The sequence below is a fragment of the Ahaetulla prasina genome, chromosome 1, assembly GCF_028640845.1.
Source record: "Ahaetulla prasina isolate Xishuangbanna chromosome 1, ASM2864084v1, whole genome shotgun sequence".
NCBI classification, from domain to species: domain Eukaryota; kingdom Metazoa; phylum Chordata; class Lepidosauria; order Squamata; family Colubridae; genus Ahaetulla; species Ahaetulla prasina.
The window spans coordinates 261,533,752-261,561,751 of record NC_080539.1 but is presented as its reverse complement, the minus strand read 5'-3'; the positions used below and the strand labels follow the sequence as shown (position 1 = coordinate 261,561,751).

The window sequence follows — 28,000 nt, the reverse complement described above, 5'->3', positions numbered from 1 at the left end:
GCCAGGGTGAGAAGACTTGTGAATGCAGGGAAGGAACGGGAGCAGCTCTTCGTTTAACAAAAAAAGTCCCGGGTCTTGAGAAAAAAAATGAGGCTTCTGTCTGCAGCGATGTGCAAACGTCAGACAATCGTCCGCAACGGTTCCGCATCCACACCACGCCTATTTTCCTCCGTAAAAGTAGCGTGGCTTCTTTTTAAGCAACAGCGGGACGAAATGACTTCAAAAGAACCGCAAAATGACCTTGCAGGGTAAGATTTTTTTTTTTTTTTGCCAGTGAGAATTGAGGAATGGGATTGTTCAATCGGAGGGACTGCTAATCCGAATGGAAATTTCTGCTAAAGCCTCTCTTCTCTATAAGGGAGTGGACCTAAGAGGACGTCCTTCACCATGCTTCTTTTTCCGGGCAACTTTTCTGCTTGCTTCCTGCAAACTTCCTCCAAAGTTGCTGGGTTGTTTTTGGTTTTTTTTTACCCTGCCTCCTCAGAACGTTATGACAAAATAAATTAATAAAATCTCGTTGCTTCGCCTTAAGGTAAAACAAATCAAAAACATAAACATGAATTTATGCCAGGCACCATACCTGCCAGCAATTCTCAACACCAGAGCCCATTCTAGAACCAACCAAAATGCTCATGCTAGCAGCTCTTGCGGTTATGATTTCCTCCCCCCCCCTCGCAAAGTTGCATTTTACAAGAGCAAAAAGGTATTTCAGAGATGTATGCGGATAACACTAAATGATTGAATCTAAGAGTCGGAACCCTTCTAAAGACCCGGAGAAAGTATTCACCATGCCTCCCGGTCTTTGCTTCTTCTGCCCACTGTGTTGCCTTTCACCCCTTCTATTAACCTCTTTGGAGGATCTCACCAAGGGAAAGTTGTCTTTAGACCCTTTCAGCTTTGACTCTGATCCTAGATAGATTGTGTTTCCCTGAACTCCCAACTTCCTGATGCTGGCCTGTTCTTGGTATTCCCAGTGAGTCTGAGGGCGTTGAGAAAGGATGTCAAAATAAAATATTTAGTTAAGCAAACCTTATAATGAATAAGCAAGAACTTGTAAAAGGGGTCTTGGATTTTGTTGTTTTGTTGTTCCTTCAATGAAGTTTTGACTCCTGGCAACTGCCTGGAGAAGTCCCTGGAGCTTTCTTGGCAAGATTTTTCAGAAATGGCTTACCATTACCTGCTTTCTAGAGCTTAGAGAGAGTGACTGGCCCAAGATTACCCAGCTCTCTTTGTGGCTAAAATAGGACTATAACCAGTGATGGGATTCAGCCAGTTCGCACCACTTCGGGAGAACCGGTTGTTAACTTTCTGAACAGTTTGGCAAACTGGTTGTTGGAAGAAATCATTAGGGCAGAGAACCGGTTGTTAAATTACTTGAATCTCACCACTGACTATAACTCACAATCTCATGGTGTCTACGTTGGTACACTAAACTGGCTGTTCTAGATTAGACATACTAACTTGAAGTTCATTAATAAATGAGGCTTTGAGGCTTTTCTTCTTAACATTTTCCACAACAGTTTAATGAAAAAAGAAACTAATGCTTGGCAAAGGAAATAATAAATCATATACAAAAGGAATTGGGGCTTTAGTAATGTGCAAACTTGAGACGCATCAATAAACTAAAACTTGTTCAGTAAATATACATTATATTACAGGTAGTCCTTGACTTACAATCATTCATTTAATGACCCTTGAAAGTTACAATGGCACTGAAAAAAGTAACTTGTGATCTGTCCAACACTTCCGACATGGCAACAGCCCCATGGTCACGTGATCAAAATTCCCAGTGCTTGGCAGCCAGCATGTACATACAAAGTTGCAGCATCCAAAACCATATAATTATCCATTCTGACCTTCCCAGCCAGCTTCCAATAAACAACCAATGAGGAAGTTGAATTCTCTTAACAACCACATTATTCGCTTAACTACAATGATTTGCTTAATGATTGTGGCAAAAAAGATAAAATTGGTCACAACTTGTTTTACAACAACTTTGCTTAGCAAAAGAAATTCTTGTCCCAGTTGTGATCAAAAGTCAAGGGCTATCTGTATATGCCTTCTTTTTTTTTTCATTCCTAGCATTTTCACACAAGGTCTGGTTCTACTGTTTTAGGATCAGCCTAGCATTGATCCATTGGTTACAACAGGAATTGACCAACCAGCTTATTGTCTGAGCATGACATCATGGCCCGAGAGAGAGCGACTAGCTCAAAGACACCCAACAAGCTTACATGGTAAGACAGTATGGCTAGTATAAGACAGTCTCCTGGTTTCTAGCCCGGTGCTTTAACCACTAGACCAAACTGGCTCTATAGTATGCAATATAATGTGCAAAATAATGTAATTGTATTAATTTGCTGGATTCATCCTGGCACAGTTTCATGACAAAATGATTCTTTGTTCTAAAATACAAGAGAAATGTGATAAAAGACAGCAGTGTTGCCATATGCTTCATAACTGGGATAGAAATCATGCTAATAAGAGAAAAACTGCACCTAATATTTTTTAATGTATTTCTTCTAGCTAATTGCCCTATCAGTTCCTCATCTGTTCAAGAAGATTATTTATACAAGATTTGGCTGTGTGACTTTATTAGGGAGACATTACTTAAAGCACTGGAAGCTTGAAATTTCCAATAATTTCTTGCCCACAAAAAATTCCTTATTTTTAGCGTAAAGGCAATTATCACTTGAAAATGTGTGCTTGAATAAAAGGATGCCTGGAAGACAGGACTCGTCAGTGACATCTTGCTCAGGTGCAATTTCTGTGGCTTTCTTCACCAGACTAATTGTGCAGTTCTATAATTTCCTAAACTGTTTTCATGTTCTTCCCATCTCTTCTCCCCAGAGGCTGCCTCATTCTTCCATCTTTAATGATTTGTAGTACCATTGGCAAGTCAGAACATGCATAGCCCATGGTGATATAAAATGAGAAGATGACAGGACTGCCAGAGCCCGGGTACCCTCCAGGGGAGGGCACGTTGGAGACTGAGGCATTTTCTATTTCCTATTTGGCTGGCAACCGATTGAACCTGGATGTCTATCCTGAGAGCTGCCGCTTGTTCTTCAAGCTGCTGGAGAGCAGGAGAGAAGAAGTAGAGCAGGTGGAGTTCTTGAGGCTGAACTGCAATGAGGACCTTATCACTTCCACCCTGAGCAGCCTTCCTGCTTTGAGGGGCTTGAAATCTCTTGTGCTCAAAGGTAACTGCATGTTTATATGGCCACTTTGTTCAGCTGCCTGCGGGCCCTTTCACAGTTTCTTCTTCTGTGATGATGGTTTGGTTCATTTTCTTGTATCTTCTAGGAATGGTCTTGGACCAGTTTCCTTCACAGTTATGTGGCAGGAGGCATCTACCTTTACAGATGTTTTTTCATGCTCCTTAAAAGGGGCTTACTTGCAAATAATGATGGGAAAGCTTGGAGCCTTAGCATTCTTAAATGGGGAAAAAACCCACAATTTTGTGCAATTTGTTTTTTTTTGACTGGCATGGATTACCATTGCAATGATGGAGGGTTCTGTGATACAAGGTTGCAATTTGTGATAACATTCCTGTCAAATACAGATGTTTTCACAACTGAGAGCATGCAAAAATACAAAATCGGTGGAGCCGATTCCTCTGATTTCTGTCCTCCCAAAGTTTATATGAATCTTGATTTCACAATCAAGCAGCATAGTCAGCTCATTATAACAGTTATGTAAAATTTCTGAACTGTTATGGAAGACATATTTTTTCTCATCCTTCATCATTTTACAGCTTTCATTGCATAAAACCAGCAATATTTTTATAATGTTGTTCAGCAGGTGGAGGAGTATATATGTTTGTAAAAGCACATTGGATGATGTTTGATGCTGTTCTTTAAGCACAATGTATCTTACTTAATTCCCCTCCCCCTTTCATTTGTGCAGAGGAGATTTCAATATTTAATTAAGTCTGGAATCTTTATCTTATTTTCCCTAAAGTAAAACTGTGGCAATCATTAGATCTTAATTCTGAATGTATATTCAGAGAACTACACTCTTATTTCTGCATGGATTATATACAAGTTAAATCTTCAAATGGAGCATCCTATTAAAGTCAGTGTCATACAACTCAGTCATATATGAATGTGAGCCTAATATTTTTGCCTGTTATGCTAAAGCAAATATAGTTGTTATTAATATACGTATAAATAGTGAATTAATGCTGAATATAAATCAAATAACTCCCTCTTCTCAGTTGCAGTTTACCAGTTTAATAATTTGTATCATTAGAGAGCTATTCAAGAGTTAGTGGATCAAGAGGGCCAAACAATGAGGGCCAAACAATGGTTGTGTGTGAATTTAACCATCTCTGTCTTGGTCTTTTTATTACCACTATACCCTGAAAGAAGCAGGAGAACCTCGCCAAACATTCACTCACTACAGTTGTATCATATTGTTGTATGTTTCAAAGTTCTTTAGCTTCCTGTTCATTCCTTAAATATTGCAAATTATTTCAAGTAAACACCATGTCTATCAGTGGTGGGTTTCCATTTTTTTTACTACCGGTTCTGTGGTGTGGCTTGGTGGGCATGGGAGGGGCAAGGATACTGTAAAATCTCCATTCCTCCCCAATCCAGGGGGGGAAGATTACTGCAAAATCCCCATTTCATCCCAATCAGCTGGGACTCAGGAGGCAGAGAATAGATGGGGGCAGGGCCAGACAGAATTTTTACTACTGATTCTCTCAACTACTCTAAATTTCTGCTACCGGTTCTCCAGAACTGGTTAGAACCTGCTGAAACCCACCTCTGATGTCTATATGAAGTTGCCGTGGTGCAAACCTCTTCTTTGTTTTGCTTGCTTTCAGGTGGACACTCCAGAGATGGCATTGGTGCGTATCAGAAAGGATTGCTAACATCTTTGCCACAAGAGTTTGGGCAGCTACAATGCCTTGCTCATCTAGATCTCAGCTTCAACAGCTTCACCATTTTACCTCCCTGCATTACTAAGCTGGTCGGCCTCAGTTTTCTCTCAGTCAACTACAACAATTTGCAGAGGCTGCCTGAGGACTTTGGCCAGCTTGCCAAGCTGACTTTTTTCTCTGCCATGAAGAACCAGCTCAAAGGTTTGCCACAGAGCATCGGGGGGCTGGCAGCATTGCAGACACTGAACCTCTCTGAAAATGCACTGGAATCACTCCCTGAAGAGATTGGGAACTTGCACAACTGCACTGAACTTGATCTCTCTGGAAATGAATTAACAGGAATACCCAGTTCTCTTGGTAAGCTGTTCACAAATTAAAGAAAAGGATATGGATTCCCTATTCCACTTCCTGGGGGGAAAAAGTGCCCCAGGTTATCAAAAAACACCGACTGAGGAGGCTGAGAAGCTTCATCTTGTAGGCAGAAAGCTGGGATTAAAATAATAATAAAAATAATCCATTTATAGCATCTTTGCAACCAACTATAACCCTGAATATATAACAGGCTAAACCTGATTTCCTTTGTACCCTTATTAATTAGATGTTCTTTGTATGGGTATATATCCATTTTGGTCTACGGGCATAGTTCTTCATACCATTAAAGGAGAATATTTGTACCTCAGGGTTGAAATGAGGGGTCCTTGGTGCTCTCTAAACTTACTTGTTTTCTTGCAGGCGTTTCATTATCCAAACTAGCTAACATAATCAGTGCTGCTGATGTTACCTAGTTTGGGTAATGAAACGTCTGCAAGAAAACAAGCAAGCTCTCTTTCTAATTGGTGTGCCAGTGTGAATGTACTGTAAGGCTAAGAAATCAAGTATGCAGTGGTTAGTTGGTTGTTTTGTTTGTATAACAACGAGATTGGGATGGATTGATATAAGACCCTTGGTGTTTTCTAAAGGGATTTGTAATTTGTAGAGGTTAAGAGAGGTATTATTTGGTTTTACCATGGCTAGGTTTTCTTTCAATTTTTAATCTGCGTTGTGATCTGCAGCCAATTTACAGTCTCTGCAGCAGCTGCATCTTCACAGCAATCTTTTGACAACTGTTCCTGCCTCCCTTGCCTGCCTGCCTCACTTGTCCAGACTTGATCTGCAGAATAATAGGCTTCGAAGCATCCCTCCGGAGATCCAGAGTTTTCCTTTTGTGCATCTAAGGGGCAATCCTCTAGGAGAACTGGAGGTGCCTCTGCAGTCAGGTAATTGCTTTTTTCTGCTTGATTTGCCTACTGAACAGCTGTTCTCCAGCACTCTCGTCTCATCCTGGGGAGGTGCCATCTGATCAACTATTTTGGATGGCACAGAATTTTGTTGTTGTTGTTGTTGTTGTTGTTGTTAAATGCAGTTCCCAAACTGAAGACATGGTCATTCTTGATACAAAATATACACCGGTACTAAGAAAACATAACTGGAAAAAAATCACCTCAAGTTCTTGTTGGTATTAGTTATTTGTTCTGTTTGTTTTCCAGCTGCCCAGCCAAAACAACTGTTTGGAAGATATACAGCACTTAAAATAAAACTAACTATAATCTGTAATTCCTTTAAACAGAAAAATTAAAAAACGAGAAAGTGTTCCAATTTTAAGAAATGGAAAACAACCCCAATGCAAGCTGAAAATTAAACACCCTATAGCTGAAAGGCAACAGAATTTGTTTTCACAAGGCTAAATAACTCTGGTGAAGCCACAATACATGAAACACTAAATTTATCAAATTAAAAGATTAAAGATTTTTGAAACATCTAGGAAATAATAGGAAGTCATTTAAAATATGTCAGAAGAGTTTTACAGTAGATTAGTTGAGGATATGTTCAGTTGGATAACTACTATAGAAAAGGTCCTTTTTCATGTGGCTCCCTTTTACATCTCAGATGCAGCTATGCTTATAAAATTAAAAACGTTGCATCACAGGCATCAGGTCCTAACATACTTATTGTCATTTCTTTATTCATTTCTGTTCTTCCTTTTTCTGGGAGCTCAAAGTGATTCACATCAAACTCTTGCCTTGTTTTTCCACAACAGTAAAGAGAGGTTAGGACATGGACAGGTTTCCCTAGATTATTGATTGATTGATTGATTGATTGATTGATTGATTGATTGATTGATTGGATTTTTATACCGCCCTTCTCCCGAAGGACTCAGGGCGGTTCACAGCCAAGATAAAACAGCAATAATATACAAATAAAACAATAGTTAAAAAACTTATTAGATATAAAGCCAGATTAAAACATTTAAAACCATAAAAAATCCCATAATATTTATATCAAATATTAAAAGCTATTTAAAATTCCTATGCCAGTCCTGCGCGAATAAACAGATAAGTCTTCAGCTCGCGGCGGAAGGTCCGAAGGTCAGGCAGTTGACGAAGTCCAGGGGGAAGTTCATTCCAGAGGGTGGGAGCCCCCACAGAGAAGGCCCTTCCCCTGGGGGCCGCCAGCCGACATTGCTTGGCGGACGGCACCCTGAGAAGTCCCTCTCTGCGAGCGTACGGGTCGGAGGGAGGCATTCAGTAGCCGTAGGCGGTCCCGTAAGTACCCTGACCCTAAGCCATAGAGCGCTTTAAAGGTAGTAACCAAAACCTTGAAGTGCACCCGAAAGACCACAGGTAGCCAGTGCAGCCTGCGCAGGAGTGTGTTACATGGGAGCCACGTGTGGCTCCCTCTATCACCCGCGCAGCTGCATTTTGAACCAACTGGAGCCTCCGGGTGCTCTTCAAGGGGAGCCCCATGTAGAGAGCATTGCAGTAATCCAAGCGAGAGGTAACAAGAGCATGAGTGACCGTGCATAGGGCATCCTGGTCAAGGAAGGGGCGCAACTGGCGGATCAGGCGAACCTGATAAAAAGCTCTCCTGGAGACGGTCATCAAGTGATCTTCAAAAGACAACCGCCCATCCAGGAGAACGCCTAAATAGAAGAATTATATTATTCTTCTCAACCACAGACTGAAAGAAGTCCTTTTGTTTTCTTGCAGATGACTCTAGTACAGAAGAATTGCAGAGAGTGTATCTTAAACCTGAAAAAGACAGGTATTTCATGATATGTTGGTCAGGTGTCCTCCTAACTCCCCCCCTCCATTTAGCATACATAGGCATCCAATACAAGCCATAATAACATAACAAATAATGCAAATTACAGTCTTGTTATTTAAGCTATGACATTCATGTGTTTTGTGATATCACTTCCTTCCAAAGATATCCTCAATTAGCATCTGTATTTTGCTTAAGAAAAACCCAAGTTTTTTCTTAAACTAGTCTAATTTATTCAAATATGATTTTCTCAGTGTTTAAAATCTCAGCTCATTCAAATGAGCCAGGTTTTGCTTTTGAAGACTAAAGAGTTGCATTACAACTACTAATGGTTGAGCTTGTGCAATGAAACAGGACATAGATTACAAAGTGGCATCCCTGGGCAACTGCCATTATATTAGCTGCCTGCCAGAGTCTCCTAACACTTAGAATTTCCATTCATGTGGGAAGGAAGAGTGGGAATATCTGAGGATGGTGTAAAAGTGTGATATCTTATTTTGTCATTTCAGCTTATACATGGAACATAGAGAGAGATTGTGTGGGTGTAGGAGTGAGTGTAGTTTTCTTTATTGTTATTTGTTGTCCAGAAAGCTATGTGTATTTCCTGAAGATCTGGGGAGAAAGAAATGATAACCAGGACATTTCAGCAATCTTGGTACATTCTTTGATCGTGATTGTAGGAACAAAGTTTCTCACCTCAAAAGAATGTGGAATTTGTAAGATAAGCCTTAATAGAGACATAGTCACATTTTCTCGAAGGCTATCAATTGACAATTTAAACTGGGCCTTTATGTTTAAGGTGCTGGAAGAAATGGACTTTGGAGTGAACTTTAGCCAAGGAATTAAAGCGATCTATATGTCTCAGAATGCAAAAATTATTATAAACCTAACTAATTCATGCAAAATGCAAAAGTATACAAGACAAGGATGTCCCTTGTCTCCTCTGTTGTTTATCTTGGTTTTGGAAGTCCTGAATACAAGTATTAAACAAAATGATAAAATAAGGGGTATAAGTATTAAGAAAGAAACTTATAAATTGTGGGCCTTCACTGATGATTTGCTTATAATTTTACAGGATCCCAAAAATAATATAGAATACGATGAGGAAATTGAACGAGTTTGGGGCTTTGGCAGGTTTCAAAATAAATAAACAGAAAACAACAATGCTGACCAAGACTATGTCTTCTCAGGATAATGATATATTGAATAAAATGTCAGGTTTTAGAGATATAGTCACAATTAAAACAACCTCCCCACAAGCCCAGCTCCTCTCACTCTGCAGAGTTCACCTCCCTCAAAACTATGGTAACCAAAAAGTGGTCCATCCCTGTTTAGCCCATAGCCTTAAAAAAAACAAAAACTAAATTCCAGATGAAGCAAACAGGTTGGACTCCAGCACCCTATAATCCATAACCAATTATAATTCATTGTGATTTATCAATTCCATAATTGATAAATCAATTTATCAATTCCATAATTATTTTTTATTTCAACTCTTCCATCTCAGCAACATTAAAGATTATAAAGACATTTTGTTTCTTTTTGCATTTCCAAAGCTTTACTGTTACTCCTGAAGGCTGCCACGTTGTCTTGAATTGTGGCATACAGCTCCATTTCCCACGGGGTGCTACAACTACTCTGGTAACTATTCACTTCCAGAAACGCTCCCCTGACTCTCATTGGGTAAAGCTAAAGCACCACGACATCCTGCTAAGTGAAGTCCTGGAACTGCAGCCCCATGGGATTCATTTCCAGCAGGTAAGCTCAGAGGAAAATTTAAAAGAAATTAAGCTGCAACCTTGTAAATTCTCTTGTTCATGGTAATCTGCAGCTTTACAATTTGCAAACTAATATGAACTAGAAGGAGAAAATATGCAGAGCATGGCTTCTGGAATTCTTTCCAAACTCTTTACAACTGTTATTTTCTTCTATGTGATTAACTAATGTTTGCCTTCTCTGAGTGTGATTCTGCTGTTCCCTCTGATTGAGTCTGTATGTGTGCACTAGGAAGCGGAGAACAGGCTGCATATCTAAACTCCGCATGGAACAATTAACAGTATTTTGAGCTATTGCCCATCATCCTCTCCTTCTAGAATGATCCTTCCTCTCCAGGAAAATGACTAAATCCTGCCTGGATTTAGTCATTTTCAAGGTCAATCCTTTTGATAGCTTTTTCTCGTACAGACAAACAGATAGAATTCTGAGTACCTTTACACAGAGGCGAAATCCAGCAGATTCTGACAGGTTCTGGAGAACTGGTAGCAGAAATTTTGAGCAGTTCAGAGAACCAGCAAATACCACCTCTGGCTGGCCCCAGAGTGGGGTGGGAATGGAGATTTTGCAATATCCTTCCCCTAGGAGTGGGAAGGGAATGGGGATTTTGCAATATCCTTCCCCTGCCACATCCACCAAGCCACACCACACCCACCAAGCCACACCCACAGAACCAGTAGTAAAAAAATTTGGATTTCACCACTGCCTGTACATCCTTTATTTCTATTGGGTGGTGGTAGATTAGTTGCTTGCTAAACAGGCTAATGAGTTGGATCATTTGATGGGTTCTTATTAAAGGTTTAGGCTAAATTTTGAATTTACAATAATATGGCTCCCACTCTCCCCATTCCCTCCCACACACACTAATCCCGATTAGAGACCTGGAATTTAGGAAATTAAGAAAGTTGTTGAGTAAGTGCAGGCTTTGTTCACATGTCCCAGTAATTCTCCATCAGTTATGCAAAGGCGAATTGTAGTAATATAAGAAATTATTTCCTAATTCAGAGAGAATTGTTTAGGACAGAGTTGAAACTTTGCTTCTCCCATTTTAGAAAATCCACTAAAATCCACCCTGCATGTGGCTATCTTTCTTTTGGGTATATATGAAATGATTAAGCACATGGATGCCTATTTGCAAACAAAATACTGTGAAATTACTGGGAATTCCAAAAATTATTATAAGTTACAAGATGCTATCATATCCCTAGAACATCTAGCTAATTGTCCAGAATGAACTATCATCCTTTTAAATATGTCTGCTGCTTTGCTAACTCCCTAAACCTTGCCAGTGGCATTCCATGCCACACTGTGATATACAGAGAGCTGATGGTGTTGCCTGTCTTGCTTTGTTGCATGGGCATCCATGTAAGGGAGAAGAGGGCCAAATGATGACTTGCATGTGATAACATCATGCATGCCATAATCAGGATGCAAATATATAATGACAACCTTTGTGTGATAATATCATTATACTCATGCTATCATTTTGAGAGAGTGTGGATGTTGCTGTTTGCAGGCAGCATGCTGAACTGGGCCAATTTATGGGTGGAAAAGGCTATTTTTTTTTTAGTATTTTTTTTATTTAGTATTTTTTTAGTATTTTTTTATTTAGCTATTTTTTCATTTAGTATGAGGTATAAATCCGTTCGAAGCATGTCTATGAGAATCTATAGCATTTATGTATGGACAACTGCACTTTTGATGCCATAGTATGCTGGCTTCCTATATTGCCTTATTTGTGTCCTATTTCTACTCCCTGGAGTGAGTCTTTTTCTTGCGCCATATATTGCAGAGCTTGACCAAGGTTGTCTCTCTCTGGGATGAACTTACGGACACCCTCTCTTCTATCTTGGCATGCTAGGAGGTGCGGATCTGGATGCCCTATGTTTGTCCTCATATCCTGAATGAACGTGAGCTCATAATTCGAACTTTTGATGGACAGAAGTGGAGTGATTTGAGAACCAGAGTGAAATGCAAGGTATGTTGAGGATGGTTGTAATACCCATTTCTTCCCTTGTCATTTTTTTCCTTTTCCTGTCATTTTTTCCTGCCAGAACTTGACATGTAAACTCTATCTGATATGAATGATCTCTTATAATTTGGAACAGTGTTTCTCAAACTCAGCAACTTTAAGAAGTGTGGACTTTAACTCCCAAGAATTAGGGATTCCCCGACTCCCTTGCCTTCAGCATTCTAGTCTGCAGGCTATCTTGTGCCCTGGGTATTGCATTCTGGGAGCTCTTTGGTTGACCTTTAAAGAAACATTCAGTGCATCAATATTTCAATGGACTAGTTCAGATATAAACTCTTTGAAGAAACGTGAACCCCTCATGTGAGGAGAAGCAGATGTCCTGTTTTTTTATTATATAAAGCTGATAAATAAGTAATTCAATTCATCCTGACAGCACCAAATTGAGGAAATCAAGCATGAGCCCTTTGTCCTTCTACTTACCTACTAGGATTTCTATGTCACTGAGCATCTTACATTTCCTCTTACAGTAAAAAGGATAAAATACAAAAACAAAATAACAACATAATAACTAACAAAGAAACTGAGGCTATTGAGAACAAAATCAGACACAACTCAGGGTACAGTAGGTGCCCTTCCAAGCTCTTCTTTAAAAGCCAGATTTTAATAGCTGTCCTAAAACAGCAAGCTGGGGGGGTAATCCTACTTCACTGTTAAGCCCTAAGTTATGATCAACGTGGTAGTGAGTTGGTGTCTGTAACTTTAAAGTACTTCCGCATGTCCTGAAAGTTCTCTTCATTCTTCCACATTCTTGGACAGAAACAATTGGCTTGCTGCAACGTCTCTCACTTCTCCTGGTTTTTGGTTGTCTCACGCCTTGTGGAAAATGAATGCAAAGTCTGTCAGGAAGGGGGCTTGCTTTTTTCAACTGTTGATCCCAACGTTAAAGTGACCTTTCCTCCTGGTGTGACCGAGGAGATGAGGACAGTGAAGCTTCAGGTAAGGAAGACGCCACCCAAACAAATACAGATAAACATTGACTCCGAGGTAATCCAGGCTTCCAGTAAAAAAATTTGCCTGCTTTACAAGATTGAAAATCACCTGGTTCAGGTCACACAATTTGGGTCATGTGAATTTAAAGCTGTACGGTTAAAAGATAGGTTCTGAAATAATTGCTTAATCTCATGTTTGACTTGTATAGCCAGTCCTCAATTTTTTTTTCTTAATTAACCTAAGTTGCTAGTTTATAAAATTTCATTAGGGAAGTTTGTTTAATTTCAGCCAGGAAGGATGATGAGAATGCAAATAATCAGAGCCTGATCGCACTCTGCAATTCTTTGCATATAGTTTTTGCTATTAATGTTTTTTTGCTGCTGAGAAAAGTGGTATTCAGTTTTTTTAAAGGGTTCTAGTTTTTAGATCTGCATAGACAGAAGAGAAATGAAGTTCAGGTTTACAATAAGTGCCTGCAGTGCTTGTTCAGTGCTTACCGTTGTTTCAGAGCCTTTAATTCATTCACCTTCTCCATCCAGCTCTGTTGCCTGCCACATGTTGTTTCTTCTTCGTGACATTCATCTCTAAGACAAAAGATTAGCTTTTGTAAAAAGCACATAAAAAGTGTGCTTGTTTGTGTGAGTCTCATTCAGAATAAAGCATACTATTTACATGCATTTTTGTAGAACAGTTTGGGTCCTTTGCAAGATTTGAATTTTGGTGGAACAGTATTTGCTGTTGCTTATTTTAAATGAATCTGTGTGTTTCAGTTTCAGAATAGTCTGTCAGAAATGAAAGATGCTGGGCATGCTTAATTTTAATTCCATAAATATTTTTTTAAAAAATTCAAACCCAAAGGCTACCATTTCTTCCCAATCAGAAAAAAAAAATTGACCAAGACAACCTTTTTTGCTTGAGAAGATATTTTCTTGCCTGAAGATTAGGCACACTCAGGATTTACAACAAAATCAGGGAATTGCTGAGTTTTTTCTGCCTTTGCTTCTCTGATCCAACAAGTAGAACTAACTCTGAACTAACAAATAGAAAGGCTGACCCAAGAGCCCTTACAAGGAACAAATTGGGGCCTGTACCTGTGGCCAGAATCCAAGAGACTTCCTGTTTGTTTGTTTTTCCAAGGGCATCCCTTAAATCAGGGGTCTGCAAACTTGGCTCTTTTAAGACTTGTGTACTTCAACTCCCAGAATTCCTCAGCCAGCTGGCTGAGGAACTCTGGGAGTTGAAATACACAAGTCTTAAAAGAGCCAAGTTTGCAGATCCCTACCTTAAATCAATGGTCCCCAACCAGGGTGGGTTCTGTGGAAAGAGGTTTTTCCTTGGACTGGAGGGGGCGTGGTTTCATGTGCTGCCTGCATCCCTTGGATGGGGCTTCACTTGTTTATGTGGCCCAGTTTCTGGCATGGCGCGGACCAGTGCCGGTTCAGGGACCGGGGGTTGGGGACCCCTGCCTTAAATTCTGTCACATTCCTCTCCAGTAAGATATTCAAGATCAACTTTTGGCTGTGGGAAGAGGCCCTGAGAGATTTTTCATGTGTGGAAGCCCAAGCAGTGTTGAATGGATCCGATTATATTCTTTATTTTTTATTTTTACTTTAAGGTGCTTCCTGTATCAACAAAGGACCTAAGAGAGATCACTGGTGATTCTGAAACAATTGCCAGCCCTCTCCTCTGCCTCTCTCAAAGTTCCACTGTGGACTTTCTTCAGCCTGTTAAAATTCAGCTTCCACTGCCTCCTGGTGTCACAGGTTAGTTTGCCAGGTTTTTTAAAAAAATGTTTTCATGGGATGGGAATATTTTTTTAAAATATACAACTCCCTGAATTTCAAGAGCAGTTCAATGCCTTGATACTGTTAAATGCAATTTTGAGACCATTTATCTTCTGCGGAGGAAATTAGGTTAAATTCTTAAGGATAGGCATTGCAAAAGTTTAAAGTACTTTAGCTCTATCCTACGGAACATTCATTGTTTACATTTGGTCAAACTATCATAGTCCTTTCCAAATGTTATCTGACCCATCAGTAACATAAGCCAACCTCCATCCCCTCTGATGCAATTATAAACTGAAAAGAACTCAGTTCAACCTTTAAGTCTATGGCCAACATCTTTTCGTTTTTTCCCCTCAGGTCTAACCTTGGATCGTTCCAGAGTACATTTGTTGCACAGTGACTGCGATGCTCAGAACTGGAGTGACATCACCGATCAAGTGATACTGGAGTTTACCCACATCTATGCCTTATTTGAAGTAACACACTTCTCTTGGTTAGTAGGCCAACAGTTATAATCTTAACCTCAGCAGCACTTAAGTGATTGTGGACTCTCTGGCTAGGGATCATTTGGGCCAGCGGTTTTCTTTAAATGGTAAGCAGCAAATGTTCTCAGCTGGCCTTTCCATCATATTTACAACAGAATTGATATACATTTGGAGCATTTTACTTGACCATAAGGTCCCTCCGGAAGTTGGCAAACGGGCCGTTTCTGGCCTCAGGAGGACCTCCGGGGGGATGGGGAAAGCCGTTTTCGCCCTCCCCAGACTCCTAGAGAGGCCCTGGAGACTGGGGAAAGCAAAAAATGAGCCTTCTGATCCCACCGGAAGTTGGCAAACGGGCCGTTTTTGGCCTCCAAGGAGGGGGGGAGGCCATTTTCACCTCCCCAGACTCCTAGAAAGGCTCTGGAGAGAGAAAAACAGACCTACTGGGCCATCGCATGCCAGGAACGGGAGGAGCGGGAGGGTCGTGCATGCACGTGCCGGGGCGGGGGGCATGTGTGGGCATGCACGCAACACCCCCCCACCCGCCCTCCTAGCATGCGATGGCAAAAAGGTTAGCCATCACTGGAGTCTCCTAGATGAGCAGGGGGTTGGAGAAGACGACCTCCAGGGTCCCTTCCACTTCTGTTATTCTGTTAAGTGATGGGAAACAAGCTGTTCCCACTTTTTGATGAGATTGCTTTTCTTCTTTAAAAGTCATGACTTGGTGGACACCAAGCAATCCAGAGATACAGAGTGCCTTCCTTATGCATGGTCTCTTTATCTGCAGTTTCTAAGCAGAGACCAGACCTCAAATAATACAAAGATTTTATATATCAGAAATTTAGACTTTGTTTTTGTTACTTTAGGCATGTAATGGCACATGGGTTTTGGTGTATGTGTAATACACATTTTTAAGATGTAGGCTAGAATACCTGCTGTATATTTGTTCCTCCTCCTGCACCACATTTTTCTGGGTCAGCCTGGGGAGCAAGGCTCCAACATGGCTTCTTCATAACAGCTGGGTTTCTCTGACTTGCTTAGCTCTGATGGAAGGAATCCCCCAAGGTGCACCCATGTGTCCCAAGAGGATTTCTCTGCTTCCCATAGTCAAAGTCGCTTGATCCTGTTATTGAATGCTCACACAGACTCCAGAACTCTTGTCCACTTCTTGCTCACTGGAGCAGTCAGCTATGATTGTGGTTGGAAGCTTTGTGGAGACACAAAAATCAGCTGCGTGACTTTGAACTAATCATTCTCACTCAACCCAACTGCTCCTGAGAGTTGTTGTGGAGAAAAAGAGGAAGAAGTATTATGTTTATTCACCACCATGAGTTATTTATAAAGTAAAAAAGTAATAAAATCTAATAAATATTTTCTTTCGGTAAAAGAATCATTCATACCACTTGCATTTTTTCATTAATGAAACAATTATGTAGCCCTCATGCACTCATATTTCCCAGTGGTTGATTTTATCAGAGAAGACCTGGGTCAATCCAAATCTTTTTACAAATCTTCCTTTCCCTCCAGGTATTGGTTATGGTGCACCACAAAAGCCTACATCGGTGGCTTTGCTAAAGAAGTCTATAAAAGATTGCGCATGTACCGGGTGAACTTCATAGCACTGCAGAGAAAGAAAGATCCAGAACAAGTCTTGCTCCAGTGCCTCCCAAAGCACAAAGTGAGTGTTTGTATGTGCATAAGAGTACATCCCTGCACACATCACATATACCGATGCACACATATGCCCATATAATAGAAAATACAGCATGTATTCTGCAAACACAAAGTTGTTCTTAGTAGTCAGAATTCTAAAAACAGGAATATAGTGAGGAGTATAGTTGGAATAAGTAGGAATGTTTTTTTCATTTAAAGCTGTGCTTAGCCCGTAAGTGTGTGTCTGGAGCCAAACTTATAAAAATGTAGAATCAAAACAAACCAAATTCATTTGTGAGTGTATGTTGTATATAGTATGTTGTATATAAGCTACACTTGGAATACTGCATCCACTTTGGCCACCATTATATAAAAAAGGATGTTGAGATTCTGGAAAGAGTGCAGAAAAGAGCAATTAAGATATTGGAGGGCTGGAGACTAAAATATAGGAAGAACAGTTCCAGGAATTGGGTATGTCTAGTCTCGAGAAAAGAAAGACTAGGGGCAACATGATAGCAGTGTTCCAATGTTTGAGAGGCTGCCACAAAGAAGAGGGGGGTGGGTCAACTTTTTTTCCAAAGCACCAGAAAGCAAGGCAAGAACCAATAGATAGAAATTAACCAAGGAGAGAAGCAACCTAGAACTAAAGAGAAATCTAACAGTGAAGACAATCAACCAGTGGACTAGCTCTCTTTCAGAAGTTGTGGATGCACCATCACTGGAGGCTTTTAAGAAGAGATTGGACATCCATTTGTCTAAAATGGTATAGGGTTTCCTGCTTGATCAGGAGGTTGGACTAGAAGCTCTCCAAGGTCCCTTCCCACTCTGATGATGATAAACGCATAAGCAGTTCTTTTGGAGTTCAAATAGAAGATCACAATTCCAAAATACGTCATTTCTAGGGAACAATATACATGCTTCAATACATTTTAGGAGAGATAAGATTGGCAAACACAGAGGGAGAAGAGGAAACTTGTCTGATGAAATCTTTATTATTTGATCAGACTATTGGATGCTGCCCCACTTGGATAAGTGAGTTTAGATAAATTGTTTCAATTTTCTATGAGCATATATACATTTTTGCTGTTCATTAGACAATTTCCATTGCACTGACTCCTTAAAACACCAGCATATTTTTCAGGCTTTTGTGGAATTGTTATTAGTTATGTGAGAGTCTATGATTAGAGATACATAGAGAGCTCCTATCAAATGTATTGCACTTTATTAAGCCTCTGGGAGTTCATTTCCTTGGAAACCTGAATCTTACCACTTGAAGTGATACAAGGATAAAGAAATGAGGATTTTTAAAATATGTTTGTTTCTTTATTCCTTTCTGATGGTCTTTTAGGTGGATCCTGTTTTGAAAAATCTCCATGACCGATATCGAGGCCCTGAGCCATCCGACATTGTAGAGATGTTTGAAGGGGAGCAGTTCTTTGCAGCTTTTGAACGGGGTATCAGCATTGACGCAGGTGAAATGTCAAACAGCTTGTCTATATTTACATATGTCTGCTTCCATAACTCAAGTTTAGTTGTGCAATTCCAAATCAGCTCATAACAGTAGCAATAGCACTTATATACCATCCAATAGTGTTTGCAGCACTCTCTGGGCAGTTTACAGTGTCAGCATATTGCCCCCAACAATCTAGGTCCTAACAAAAGAGAATATTTGTAGCTCAGGGTTGAAATAAAATAATGCCAAAGAGCCATTAATAAACAGCCCAACCAAAGAAATCCTTACATCTCTGCCCACCCAGACAGGCAAGACACCAGAATATAAACTGACAGCAAACAAACTTCTTACTAGCACTGATGATGTTACCTAGTTTGGGTAATGAAATGTCTTCAAGAAAAGAAACTTAAAGAGCACCATGGACCCCCCCTCAATTTAGGTCCTTATTTTACCAACCTTGGAAGGATGGAAGGCTGAATCAGCCTTGAGCTGGTCAGGATTGAACTCCTGGCTAGGGGCAGAGTTAGCCTGAAATACTGCACTTTAACCACTGCACCACCACAGCTCATCTTAAGAGTACTTCCAAAAGAGAGAATCAGTTGGATAAGTAGAACCTGGATGCATCTTAATCCCACATTACATGGTATTATAGTGGAGGCCTATATCTGAGAAACAATAAAAATGAGTTCTCCTGCCTCTGACTATAGAAATCACTTCCCTTTGTCCTCCACCACCTCCCTGGGACTATTTTCTAATTTATTGATAAGGAGGAAATTCCTTTTCTGAATTTCTCAGGAAAAGATTCAGTTGCTTTATAGATGTTATACCAGGGGTGTTCCAAACTTGGCAACTTTAAGACTTGTGGACTTCAGCTCCCAGAATTCCTCAGCCAGCTTTGCTTTGCTGGCTGAGGAATTCTGGGAGTTGAAGTCCACAAGTCTTAAAGTTGCCAAGTTTGGACACCCCTGTGTTATACAGTATATCCACTCCCAGGTGCTTTCAAAATGTCAAAGGCATTGTCCTAGAATAGAGGGCCCATGATATTAATGTTAAAAGGCCTTTAACTGAAAGTTGCACTTTTTGCCTCCTTTCAAATGACCATTTGAGTAATAAATGTGGGATATTTTATCTGCAAAGCATATGGTTTGCAAATGTGTGGCAAAAATTACAATTTCCTTGGAGATTGAGGATAGGAAAAAGGAAAATTAGGATGATTTAGTTCCATGGGACAAAAACATCTCAAAGAAGTTTAGTCTTCCTAACAGCCTCCCCTGATCTGATCTTGTGATAACTGAGAATTTCAGAAGTTGTGTTCCACCCCATTTAGAAAACTTCTAGCTGCAGGAGGCTATTTTAGAAATATGAAATTATTTATGATTTAAAGCAAATTGGATTATTTTCTCAAACTTATTTCAGACCGGCCAGACTGTATTGATGGAAGGATTTCATTCAGCTTTTTCTCTCATATGAAAAATATGAAGGAAGTCTATATTACCTCTGAAATGGACAGAAACAGCAAGGCTGTGAAAGGGCAGGTACATATGCTTCTCCTCTCATCCACAGTAAAACTTCCCATAACAGTTGTACCCCAATTAATTAATATTAGCATTTCAATTCTTTTTACTCATTGTCTGAATCCAGTGGCATAACTTTATATTCTCTGATTCCATAATTCAAAAGATGAACATATAATGTTGATTGTACTAAATTGTAATAAATATTATCTTCCAATTATTTTTATAAATTGTGCTTCATGGATGGCTGTTGAACCCAAAGCCATCAGTGTTTTTTTAAGTATCTTTTTAAAGGGGCCTATTCCAACTGTGCAGGCTTTATGTCAAAAGTTCTACTGCCCAGATGCTTTCTTCTAGTTCTCACTATATTATTATTTTCCCATGCATAACGCCATTGTCTCTAATATTAAACAGCTGTAAAAACTCAGAACTTAAGTACATGCGAAATTGATGAAGTATGTTTGCTAAGCAAGCCCTTTTGAGTTATCTTGCAAACCTTAACTTCCTTTGTACATTGCAGTGATCATAACATAGCTTGTTTTTGACTTAGTGTTTGCATGAACACAGCTGATTATTACTTATTCAGTCAAACACAGTAAGCAAATCATGGCTGATGTATGAACCTGGTCATACTTCATATATATGTATTTAACTTTTTTCTAAATAAGGAAATTGATATGAATTGAATTGCACATTATGGATCGATAGTACTAGAGCTTACAAATTCACTGATTGTAAGAGCAAAAGAAGAGTTTAGTGTAATGATTAAGGCACCAGCCTAGAAACGGAGAGACCTTAAATTCTGTGGTTTTAGGCACGAAGCCAGCTGGGCAACTTTGGGCCAGTCACTTTTTCTCAATCCTGGGAAGGAGGTAATGGCAAATCACCTTTCAAAATGGTTCGAGAAAGCACAAGAAAGATTTCAACACTGACTTAAAGGTATAAAAGAAATGTTGGGGGGAGGGGGGAAGAATAAGCACAGCAAATCCCAGGTAATCAAAACATAGCGATAATCCTCAACAGGTTGGTTTGATAATAGGCACGCAATAATATGCCAGGGACAGATTATTTGGTATGCATTTATCTCATCCTAGAACCTCTATAAATAAATGCACAAGTAAGTAACGTCCCAAGAGAGGGAACACCAACATCTCACCCAGCTATGATTCTTTCAAACCTGTCTAAGGCTGATCTTTTTTTGAAGGTTTCCTTTTATCGAGGAGAAGTTCCTGAGAGCATTCCTGAAGAGATTACGAGGAGGAGGAAGGGGCCCGATTCTCACTGGCTAGCTACCTTGCCAATCAAGCTACCTGTAAGTGTTATTCACAAAGAAGAATTGACACTTGCAGCACTAGGATTGCTATTATTTTTTCCCCTGGCCTTGCCAGTTGGGAAGAGTCTTGCATGGACACTTTTGTTTATGTAAGGCAGTCACCCCACAGATTATCTTATTACTCTTTTAATACTTCACATGAAATATCCCTTATATCAGGATGATAGTGTTAGTGGACAGGGAGAGAGAGAGAGAGAGAATATGGAATTGTTAGTTGATTGTTTTAATTTGTTGTTAGTTGCGAAGTCGTGTCCGACCCATCGCGACCCCATGGACAACATTCCTCCAGGCCTTCCTGTCCTATACCATCCTCAGGAGAAACCTTTTTGTACTGTCCATGGGGTTTTCATGGCAAAGATACTGAAGTGGGTTGCCATTTCCTTCTCCGGTGGATTATGTTTTGTCAGAACTCTCTGCTATGACCTGTCCATCTTGGGTGTCCCTGCATGGCATAGCTCACAGCTTCATTGAGCAACGCAAGCCCCTTCACCACGACAAGGCAGCAATCCATGAAAGGGGATTGTTTTAATAGTTGTTTACTTATTTATTTTATTTCAAACTTTTATACAACCACCCATCTTATACCAGACTCTGGATGGCTCCCAGTCAAAAATTAAATAATAAAATAACCTTAAGCCATATTAGAACTTTTAAAACTATATCTTTATATTTACTTGCTGAACTTTAAAGGCATCGTTGTAATGAAACAGGAAAGGGTTTTGCTATTTTGCACTGACTTGTACTTAACATTTGGTGGTGTTTGTGTTATCAGCTGTATGAAATCATATAAAATATTTTACATAACTGAAAATAAAATATGTAGGAAGACTGTTAAGAATAATTTGTACATTAAAGCTGGTTGGTTGGATCTTGAAACGTTTGAATGACACTTGGCTAAAGACTACATGTGGATAGTGTGTAGAATTTTGAAAAACTATTTAAATTAGCTATGTTTGCTTAGAAAAATAATTCCATTATTTTAAAAAAAAATTGACTGCCAATTAATTATCTATAGACAATTAATATACTTTCAATAAACATTTACCAAAGTTTTTGTTGGGTTCATTCAGTTCAGTAAGAGAAACATGTTTTAATCCATTGGTCTCTTTAACTGACATAGTATAATGTGGGTTTTCACTATGTAACAGTGGTTTAATAGAATTTGTCTAAAATAGCTTATTTTTATAAAGGAGAACTTTTCTAACTTTCAAATATTAAGATGTTTCAACTCACAAGTATGCACTTCTAATGGTAAGGATACTTTCTAATTTATAAACAGGAACACACTAATTTTGATAGCAACTACCGTATGTTGTATAATTGCATAATTATACTATATATTTTGCATAAATTCATTGATCATAAATTTTCTAAGAGATTAGAAGTAAGCAAAAAGATACCTATCTTTCATTTAGATAAATATTCCAAATTAATGCCTTTATTAATGCCTAACCTTTTATTGCCCATTCCTAATCCAAAGTTCACTGTTTCCTTCTCACCATAACATACACATCTGTGTTTTGTACCATATCATACATCCAATTCACATTTTAATGCTTTCCGTAACTCAAAATAAACCAATCTTTATTAACCATTAACTGATAAGCAAAACTTAAGTATATTTTTGACCTTGAATGATGATTGACCCTTCAACAGATTTCAGGTAACTTCTGACCAGGAGAGTTTATAACCCAACATTACTCAACTCTCTTTCTGGCTGAGGCAGATAAGACCTTAACAAGATGGTATCTAAATCACTTTGTTTGTATAAGTTCATATAAATTGCCCAAAACTCATGGTGAACCAACTTCTGCTTTATGGCACTTCCTTTAATCTCTTCTATTAATACTATTTTAATTTTAATTTTTTATGTAATTCATCTAAGGCAGACCAGAGGAGTATGTTTTAGCCGAAGATATGTATTATTTCTCATTCTCTTTTTGAAGAAATAGTTAATATTAGTGGGTAGAAACCTTCCTCCTTTACAGTGTAAAGATTTATCTCTGAACAAGGAACAGACTGTATTGGCACAAAAGCTAAATTACTAATAGCAAAAGTTGTTATTTTTCTCAATTTTAAAATCATAAACAAAAACAAGATTGGATAAATGTTGTCCCAGTCAGCAACATCAGTGATCAGAATGGTAGATGATGTCCAACATACCTTGGAGTCTTTTCCAAATGGGGAAAGGATGTCTTTCTCTAAATCTTTAGTAGCTGAACAAATTTCCAGAACACACCAAACCAATTACGATTTTTTTCCCATGACTCAATGCTGAATGGAAGACATAATTATACATTGAAGATGGTGGGTTTTGATATTTTATACATTTACCTAAAATTAATTCTGAATAAATATCTATAACAGTACAGTATCCATCTCTATAGAGTTAAATCAATTGAATTTAAATGATGAGGGTAGTTGAAACACAGTTGAGCACTCAAGAAACTTCATGCTAAAGTCAGTTCAACATGAGAATCAATTATCCAAAGAGACAGTGCTCTCTGATTCAAGAGCCAAGATGGACAGTCACAGTCATGTTTTGTAACATGTCACGAATAACAGGATAATATTTAATATGTGATGACAAGATAATATGTTATTTTCTGTTCTACCAGAAACTGAAAACTCAGGTAAACAAGCAGCCCACAACTCCAAATGGCTTCTCTCTTCCTCCTTTGAATTTGGGGAATGCTGAAACTGGCTATTTGACTCAGTCCAATCTCCTTGGTATTGCTGGACGCATGGGAGCTGAATGGAGACTCATTGGCTTAAACCTGGGATTGTCCTATCAGCAGTTGGAACGGATACAGTACAACAATAGGTGAGAAATGAAAAAAAAAAGAAGAAACCAAAATTAATTCAGGAAATATGATCTGGAGCATCAGTAATCCAGCTGCTTATATCCTCATCTGTATTTTAGATGATTAAAAGTTTTTTTTTTCTTTTGCCTTAGAATTATCATACCATTCAGGTTTCCTATTTTGCTTGTTTATTATTGTCTGACAGAACTTACATAGAAAAAAATAAAATGCAGAATCAGAATAAAAATTAATTAAAATAGCGAATAGACGTAAAGGACTAGACATATAGAAAATCATACTGCTATGCATAGTTAATCCTCAAAGGTTCTTTGGAAGAGCTATTGTTATAACCTGTTTCTGAGAGACTGTGAAGGTCATCTGCCCATCAAGAGGTAATCTACTCCATCTTAAAGAGTACAGCTTCAGGGAGCCCACCCCTGGGATGAAATGTCTCTGCAGGGACACAGAGCAGGCAGCAAGATACCACAGGGAGTTGCACCATTACAAAAAACAAAAACCTCATTCTAATTTGATTTGTTTTTATTGATCATGTGCCATTAAGTTGTTCTGAACTCTTAAAAACCATGTAAATAATTTTTCTCCTTGATGAGCTATCACTAAGCTAGACCTTTCCAATGGTGCACTCATGGCTATTATAACTGAGCCTATCCATCTTGCTGCTGGTCATTCTCTTATATTTCCCAAACCTCTTTGTGGGAGGAGAAGAATTTGATCAAAAGCTAAATAATACACAGACCTGGAATCAGTCAGCCTCTGAATCAACAGCAACTCTTGTCTTGTTTGGGTGGAGCGTAAACCTGTTTTTCCCCACCCAAACTCTGAACAGCCTTCACACACTGGGTTATGATATCTATGTCAGGGTTCAGATAAAAATGTGTAACTGAGTTTCATCTACATATTGATGATACTTCATCTCAAACCAGAAAATCACTTCAGCAATTTCATGTAAATATTGCATAGGATAGATAGGGGAAAGGGAGACAGTCCCTTCTGAAATTTCTTTCTTTACTATAAACATCTTTCTTGAGAAGCACCATAGCATCATAACTCCAAATCCCACTCATGTAGGTGATCCAGAAAGATACTGTGGTCAACTGCATTGAAACCTGTTGAAAATCCAGGAATATAATAATAGTCATGCCACCTCTATTCAAGTCCCACCACTACCAGTCATCTGTGATAGCAATCAGTTTCTGACTATATACAGTCAGAACCCAGATAGTCAAAGTCCAGATAATCCATATCCTCCATAGACCTTTGTAGCCTCACAGTACCTTACATACTATAACTTGGTTATAGTACAGCGGTTGTCTAGTTTTGTTGGATCTAGTCATGGCCTCTTAATGAGTGAGTGAACCTCTTTAAGGACTTCTGGTATCATCCCTCAAAGAATCATTGACTACAGCTTGAGTCCAACTCCTGATTCTCTCCTTGGCCACTTCAATTAACCTGAGTGGGGAAGGACCTAATCCAGAGGTAGTGGAAATAAATCACAGAGAACTGTCTATTTCCTTGGGATTTATAGGTTTAAAAATCTCCTACATAATGTTACCTTTTATTCAGGATGAAAAATCTCCTACATAATGTTACCTGCCATTCAGATGCTTCTTCCCACTTCAACTTGGAACACATACAGGTGATTCTACAAGATGCTCAAGTTATCCCACCTCACACAGACTAGATTTTCCAGTCCATCCTTCCTTCAGCGGGACCAGGACACTTTTACAGTGTGGTGGATCAGCATTTTTACTTAAATGATTTACATGGGAGGCATGCATACAGTTGTTAATATTCATGCAAGTACAACCTGCAGGGTGTACATGCCCCACACGAGCCCAAGTATTATGGCTTCCTTACCCCTAGGATGCTGCTGGATTTATTATATGTTTAGGTTACTCTACTAGTTTTGCCTGCATAAGGATATTTTTCCTATTCAGAAGACATTAAACTGGGTTTCTGCTGAAAATAATGAGTTAGTGCTTACCACTTTTTTACATGTGACCATTTTATGCTGCTCAGAGTCTCTGGATAATAAGATGGGTGGCATGTACATCGAATGAATGAATGAATGAAGGCTTATAATGTAAATTGATGGGAGGAGCACATTGAAAGGTGCGATATACTTTCATATGTGTGATACAAACTTATTTTTTTCACTGTTGTTTTTTTTTCTCCTAGGGAAGATCTCCGCACTCAGATTCTAGACATGCTCTTCTCCTGGGCTCAGCAAAATGAAAAGAAGCCTGACTGCATAGATAAGCTGATTAAGGCCATGCAGGACAGTGGCCGCCAAGACATAGCAGATGAGATCACCACCATTATTGGCCTGGGAAGGCAAAAATATACAGAGTCCATCCAGAGAGTGGGCCTGCACCGGGAAAGTAGTACAGAAGATTCTGCTATTGTTACAGGATAATTGCTAGACAATTATGGATTAGTCAATAAAGTAGGATTAATCAAATCCAGGCTATTTCTTCTTCAAGATTACTCGTACTATCTAATTAGTCCCTTTAGGTGTTTGCTGCCAACTAGCTTTGCTTCTGTGCCACCAGTGGCTTTTACTAGATACTGGTAGGCAGCCAATTGCAAGTTCAACTGGGATAAGTTAGATTCCCAGTTAAGTTTTACTGAAGTTTTACTTTTTTAAGGCAAAAATGACCTTAAAATACATAAAGCAGATCAGGGCACAATGCTGCCTATGGAAACTAAGAGTTTTGTCTTTGTTTGTTTGTTCCTTGTCTTCTTAGTCTCCCAAGTTTTTAAAGTGGCTCAACTGGGCTGTCTTAAGGATGATGCAAACTGCATATTTTAGAAGCAAACTGCATATTGTTCATTTTTCAATTGTTTCTTGATATGATCCTTGGTTTTACTTCAGCACTTAAACTTAGAAGGGTATCTTATTTGGGGGAGTTAAGAGAATAATACACTGTACTAAAACTTTGGCTCCTTCCTCTCCTCAGTAGATAGCTGTTCTTTTACTGATACTGTGATGGGGAATCTCTGTCATGTTTTAAGTTACCTTGCAGCAGAATTTCTGAACAGTCAGGAACTAGGGCTCTGCTGGTGTGATTTAACACAGTGGTCTCCCATAATTTGTTTCATCCTTTTGGATGTTATCATCTCTACTAAGAAAAGCTGGATTTTGGCACCCATAAGACTGAATCATTCTTGCACATTTTATTTTGCACCTAACCTAATTTTGTCAGGTATTTACAGGAAAAAAGGAGGGGCACTGAATAATTTGTTGTTGTTAATTGCAAAGTTGTGTCCGACCATCGCAACCCCATGGACAACATTCCTCCAGGCCTTCCTCTCCTCTACCATCCTCTGGAGTCCATTTAAGTTCACGCCTACTGCTTCAGTGACTCCATCCAGCCACCTCATTCTCTGTCGTCCCATTCTTCTTTTGCCCTCAATTGTTCCCAGCATTAGGCTCTTCTCCAGGGAGTTCTTCCTTCTCATTCTTCTAACTAAGCTAAACCAGCTACAGGTACCGGACCAGACTTGTAAGTGGATCACAAGCTTCCTAACAAACAGGAAGCAGCAGGTGAAGCTAAGCAAGATCACATCAAATACCTGTACAATTAGCACAGGGGCCCCCCAAGGCTGTGTGCTCTCCCCACTTCTCTTCTCTCTGTATACCAATGACTGCATCTCCAATGATCCATCTGTTAAGCTACTGAAGTTCGCAGATGACACAACAGTGATTGGTCTCATTCGAGACAATGACGAATCCACATATAGACGAGAGGTCGAACGACTAGCCTTGTGGTGCAACCAAAACAATCTGGAACTGAACACACTCAAAACCGTAGAAATGGTGGTAGACTTTAGGAAAAACCCTTCCATACTTTCACCTCTCACAATACTTGACAACACAGTATCAACAGTAGAAACCTTCAAATTTCTGGGTTCTATCATATCGCAAGATCTCAAATGGACAGCTAACATCAAAAACGTCATCAGAAAAGGACAACAAAGAATATTCTTTCTGCGCCAACTCAGTAAGCTCAAACTGCCCAAGGAGCTGCTGATCCAATTCTACAGAGGAATTATTGAGTCTGTCATTTGCACCTCTATAACTGTCTGGTTCGGTTCTGCAACCCAACAAGAAAAACACAGACTTCAGAGGATAATTAGAACTGCAGAAAAAATAATTGCTACCAACCTGCCTTCCATTGAGCACCTGTATACTGCACGAATCAAGAAGAGGGCCGTGAAAATATTTGCAGATCCCTCGCATCCTGGACAT

General features: G+C 39.3%; 1 protein-coding gene across 7 annotated transcripts; it reads left to right on the top strand.

The window, feature by feature from the left end:
• Window positions 1-27,568, top strand: PIDD1 (p53-induced death domain protein 1). 7 transcript variants are annotated; one of them, XM_058157266.1, is made up of 18 exons: window positions 1-248; window positions 2,083-2,237; window positions 2,851-3,203; window positions 4,832-5,245; window positions 5,941-6,144; window positions 7,915-7,969; window positions 9,526-9,727; window positions 11,604-11,720; window positions 12,531-12,710; window positions 14,320-14,467; window positions 14,846-14,981; window positions 16,498-16,648; window positions 17,972-18,095; window positions 19,493-19,611; window positions 20,795-20,902; window positions 23,542-23,747; window positions 25,312-25,384; window positions 25,927-26,121. In XM_058157266.1, exons 3-18 carry the CDS (start codon window positions 2,939-2,941, stop codon window positions 25,981-25,983), a joined length of 2,559 nt encoding a protein of 852 aa, XP_058013249.1. In that variant the 5' UTR covers window positions 1-248; window positions 2,083-2,237; window positions 2,851-2,938; the 3' UTR covers window positions 25,984-26,121. The 7 variants fall into 7 exon arrangements, with proteins under 7 accessions (XP_058013249.1, XP_058013258.1, XP_058013268.1 ...); XM_058157242.1 differs by lacking the exon at window positions 25,312-25,384 and having other exon boundaries at window positions 8-248; window positions 2,117-2,237; window positions 25,927-27,563; XM_058157233.1 differs by lacking the exon at window positions 25,312-25,384 and having other exon boundaries at window positions 8-248; window positions 25,927-27,563.
• The last annotated feature ends 432 nt before the right edge of the window (window positions 27,569-28,000 follow it).

Bases quoted from the DNA above. Each gene is read 5' to 3' on its own strand.
- PIDD1 (XM_058157242.1), top strand. From the start codon at position 2,939: ATGACAGGACTGCCAGAGCCCGGGTACCCTCCAGGGGAGGGCACGTTG. The intron at 16,649-17,971 runs GTGAGTGTTTGT...ATGGTCTTTTAG, and splicing joins AGTGCCTCCCAAAGCACAAA to GTGGATCCTGTTTTGAAAAA. The intron at 18,096-19,492 runs GTGAAATGTCAA...AACTTATTTCAG, and splicing joins GGGTATCAGCATTGACGCAG to ACCGGCCAGACTGTATTGAT.